This window comes from Salvelinus sp. IW2-2015, linkage group LG33 (assembly GCF_002910315.2).
Source record: "Salvelinus sp. IW2-2015 linkage group LG33, ASM291031v2, whole genome shotgun sequence".
Classification (NCBI taxonomy): domain Eukaryota; kingdom Metazoa; phylum Chordata; class Actinopteri; order Salmoniformes; family Salmonidae; genus Salvelinus; species Salvelinus sp. IW2-2015.
The window spans coordinates 34360240-34364561 of record NC_036872.1 but is presented as its reverse complement, the minus strand read 5'-3'; the positions used below and the strand labels follow the sequence as shown (position 1 = coordinate 34364561).

General features: G+C 47.7%; 1 protein-coding gene across 1 annotated transcript in view; it reads left to right on the top strand.

The window, feature by feature from the left end:
- Positions 1 to 4007: 4007 nt before the first annotated feature.
- The window catches only part of LOC111957580 (ATP-binding cassette sub-family A member 2-like), a gene marked incomplete at its 5' end in the record, with an annotated part of 78020 nt that continues 77705 nt past the window's right edge, over positions 4008 to 4322 (top strand). The window contains 1 exon segment of the mRNA XM_070436907.1: positions 4008 to 4126. Coding sequence (XP_070293008.1) covers positions 4008 to 4126 — 119 coding nt within the window.

Below are 4322 nucleotides of genomic sequence, written 5' to 3'. Positions count from 1 at the left end.
TCTCTCTCTCTCCCTCCTCTCTCGCTCTCTCTCCCCCTTCTCTCTCTCTCACTTCTCTCTCTCTCTTCTCTCTCTCTTATCTTCATGATGCATGTTCACTGCATGCTGAATCAGTCTGTAAGTGTCAAAGTCTTTATCATTGTGGCTTCATGATTATCTCTAAGTTATGAGTACCTTGACTCTGACTTTGGTCTCCTGTTATAATCCTGTCTGGGATGTGGGACAAGTGTGTGTGTATGTGTGTGCTCGCGAGCTATGACTGTGTGTGTGTGAGTGTGTGTGTGCGCCTCCCCTCCTGATGTCCGTGTCTCTGTGTTGTCAGCACCGTCTCAGGGATACAAAATGGCACCCTATTCCCTTTATAGGGCACTACTTTTGACCAGGGCAGTGCATTACACAGGGGAAAAGGTTGTCATTTGTGACATAGGCTCAGTGACTGGGAAGGGATCTGTCTACAATGTTGTCTCTAGCCAACAGATCCTATTTCACACATCTTACTAATGCTAAAAAGCTTTGTGCCCAGGCTAGCGCTGTAAGGCACACACTGGCACCCCACCACATATACACAACACACAAGGGAAGCACATGCACCGGCTCACATGTGCAGGGAGCAAATACGAAATGTGATCTGTGACTGCTCTCACACGGTCACAGTGACAAACAAAGTCACTGGGCTGTCTGTGTGAAAATATTCCTTTAAAGGGATTTGTGAGAATTTTGAAGGTGAACGTTGTCTCTGTGTGTGTTTGTTTATGTTTCTACGTGTCTGTGTTTCTGTGATAACCAGTTACTGGTGACAATAAATGCTACTGTAAATACTGTATACATAACATAGCTATACCATACATCTGGCTGGAGCTAGCTCTTATTCAGCCTGGGCCCAGATCTGTTTCCTATCATGTCTAAGGAGTGGCATGATGGCACAGACAGACTGGMAKCCAGGCTAGCTCTAACTGACTGACACCCAAGCTAGCACTAACAGACTGGTACCCAGGCTAGCTCTGACAGACTGACACCCAGGCTAGCTCTAACAGACTGGTACCCAGGCTAGCTCTGACAGACTGGTACCAGCTAGCTCTTACAGACTGGACAGGCTAGCTGTGACAGACCTGTACCAGGCTAGCTTCTGACTGCTGGTCCACAGGATAGCTCTGATGACTGTACCACAGCTAGCTGTGACAGACTGCCTCCAGATAGCTTGACTGACGGTACGCCAGCAAGCTTGACAGACTGGTACCAGCGTAGCTGTGACAACTTTACCCAGGCTAGCTGCTGTACCTAGCACTGACCGGTACTCGACAGCTAGTACCGAGGCTGTTAACACAGCGCAGCTCTGAATACTGGGTACTCAGGCTAGTCTGATGACATGATCCATGGCTACTCTGACTGTCACCGCTTGACTGACCAGGCTAGCTCTGACGCGTACGTTGACTTGACTTGAACAGGTACACCACTACCCAGCAGGCTAGCTCGATGACTGGTACCCAGCTAGCTCTGACTGACGTCCTGCAGCTGATACCGACTGGTACCCAGGCTAGCTCTGACAGACTGTACCCAGCTAGCTCGACTGCTGGACCCAGGCTAGCTCTGACTGACTGGTGACCCGCAGGCTACTCTGACGACTTACCAGCTCTCTGACTGACTGGTACCTCAGGTGCTCTGACTGACTGGTAACCCAGGCTATTCCTGAACTGGTACCAGCTCTCTGACTGGTACCAGGCTAGTCTGACTGACTGGTACCAGGCTAGCTCTGATCTACTAGATGATGTACCCAGGCTAGTCTGACTGACTGGTACCCAGGCAGCTCTGACAGACTGGTACCCAGGCTATGCTCTGACTGCTGGTACCCTGATCTTTTCTGCTGGTTAACCATTGATGGACGATTCGATGCTTCTATGTCTTTATCTGAGCTCGTGTGTGGAGGGGGACGATGTCAGTCTGACAGAGATGATTATCCTAGAAGGACACGATGTCAGGTCTGACAGAGATGATTTATCCTATAGGACCAGATGTCAGGTCTGAACAGTAGATGATTATCCTAAATTGGACCAGTATGTCAGTTGAAAGAGATGATTATCCTAAATGGACCAGATGTCAGGTTCTGAAAGAGATGATATACTAAATGACCAGATGTAGTCTGACCAGAGATGATATCCTAAAGACCAGATGTCAGGTCTGAACTGGATGACTATCCTAAATGACCAATGTCAGTCTAACTGGGATGACTATCCTAATGGACCAGATGTTCAGTCTGCAGAGATGACTATCTATAATGGGACAGAATGTTCAGGTCTGAACTGGATGCCTATCTAATTGGCAGAATGTCAGGTCTGAATGGTGACTATCCTAAATGGACGCAATGTCAGGTCTGAACTGGATGACTATCCTAAATGGACCAGATGTCAGGTCTGAACTGGGAGACTATCCTAAATGGACCAATTCAGGTCTGAACTGGGAATGACTATCCTAAATGACCATATGTCAGGTCTGAATGCGGATGACTTATCCAATGGACCAATTTAGGTCTGAACTGGGATGACTATCCTAAATGGACTCATAATGCAGGTGAATGGGAGGGGGATTGATATAACTAGATTGGCACCCTATGTATTCCCTATTAGTGCCACTATGGGCCCTGGTAAAAAATTGTGCAAAATATACACTCGTAGAAAAAAGGGTTCCAAAAGAGTTCTTCGGCTATCTCCAGGAGAACCCTTGTTGGTTCCTGGTAGAACCATTTTGGGATCCATGTAAAACCCTCTGTGGAAAGAGTTCTACAGGAACCCAAAACGTTTCTACTTGGAACCAAACGCGTTCTACCTGGAACCAACAAGGGTTCTTCAAAGGGTTCTCCTATGGTGATTGTAGAGAATATGGTGCCGTTTGGGAGGCAGGTACTGTTCTCTTAAACAGACTACCTTCACTAGAGAGTCAGTCACTAAAGATATTACTCAGCAGCTCTAAATACAAGTTGCCTTTAGGCACAGATCCAGGATCAGTTTACCCTCTCCCAACCTAACCATAACCATCAGAGGTGAGAAACCCCAAAAACTGACCTTAGATCAGTGTCTCTAGGGGCAACATCATCCTAGACCATTTATGAGAAGTGCTCACTTTGTCTGGAATTGGCTCAGCAGTGGGTGTTTTTAACTGCTATAGGTTATTCAATAAGACAGTAATAGCACCAGAGTAAGTGGCAGCGATTTAGTCTCAGGATAAAGCAACGTTGGTGAAATGGATCGATGTTTATAATCACAGGGAGTAACTCATTTTTATACCTCTCCGACATTCTCAAGAGGCCTATTTGTTAATAAGCTAGGATTCTTGTTCGGTCCAAAGGGATGAATTCATGTAATATGAGGGAGTGAAGGATGGATGGATAATTAAGTAGAWTGGAGAGTGTTGTTGTTGCCAGGCACCTCGCCCAGTGGGTGGATCTACTGCTGCTGAAAGACAAAACTCTTTACGGTAGTCATGGAAACATGGGCCATTCCATTGTACACTATTAGCATGGACCTAGTTCTTATTCCAGGCTTGATGAAAGCGTGTCCAGCAGCAGTCACCGTTTATGAGTGGATGACAAACCAGAGCAGACATTAAGATGACAGCACTGTATGTCTCAGCCCTGACATCTGGGTACCTCTTCTCTCTGCTTCTGACTGTGTGTTATCGGTGATCTGGGTTTCGCTTTCTCTCTAACCTCCTCTCTCTTTTCTCCTTTTTGGTCTTTGGACTACATTCAAACCCTCCAACGAACCTCTTCCCTACCAATCCTTCAATCCACTTCCCTCTCCTCTCTTCTCTCTCCTCTCTTCCCTCTCCTCTCTTCCGGGATTTTCCTGTGAATACTATCCCTTTGTCCCATATATCTCTCTCTTGCCTCGCTATCTCTCCCCTCCCTCTCTATCTATGTCATCCCTCTCTATCTCTCTCTACCCCTCTCTATCTCTGTTCTCCCTACCTACCCTCTGTCCCTTTTCCTGTCCCTCCCTGGTGTCCGTCCTGTCTGTCCAGCCTTCTACAGCGCAGCACCCCTCACCTCAGCAGGCATCATTCCCATCATGCAGTCTCTGTGTCCCGACGGCCAGAGGGACGAGTTTGGCTTCCTGCAGTACAAGAACTCCACGTGAGTCACATAGTCAGTCAGTCCTAGCTGTTCTCTCTCTCCCTCTCTGTCTGTCTGTCTGTCTGTCAGTCAGTCCTAGCTGTTCTCCCTCTCCCTGTCTCCCTGTCTCCCTGTCTCCCTGTCTCCCTGTCTCCCTGTCTCCCTGTCTCCCTGTCTCCCTGTCTGTCTGTCTGTCTGTCTGTCTGTCTGTCTGTCT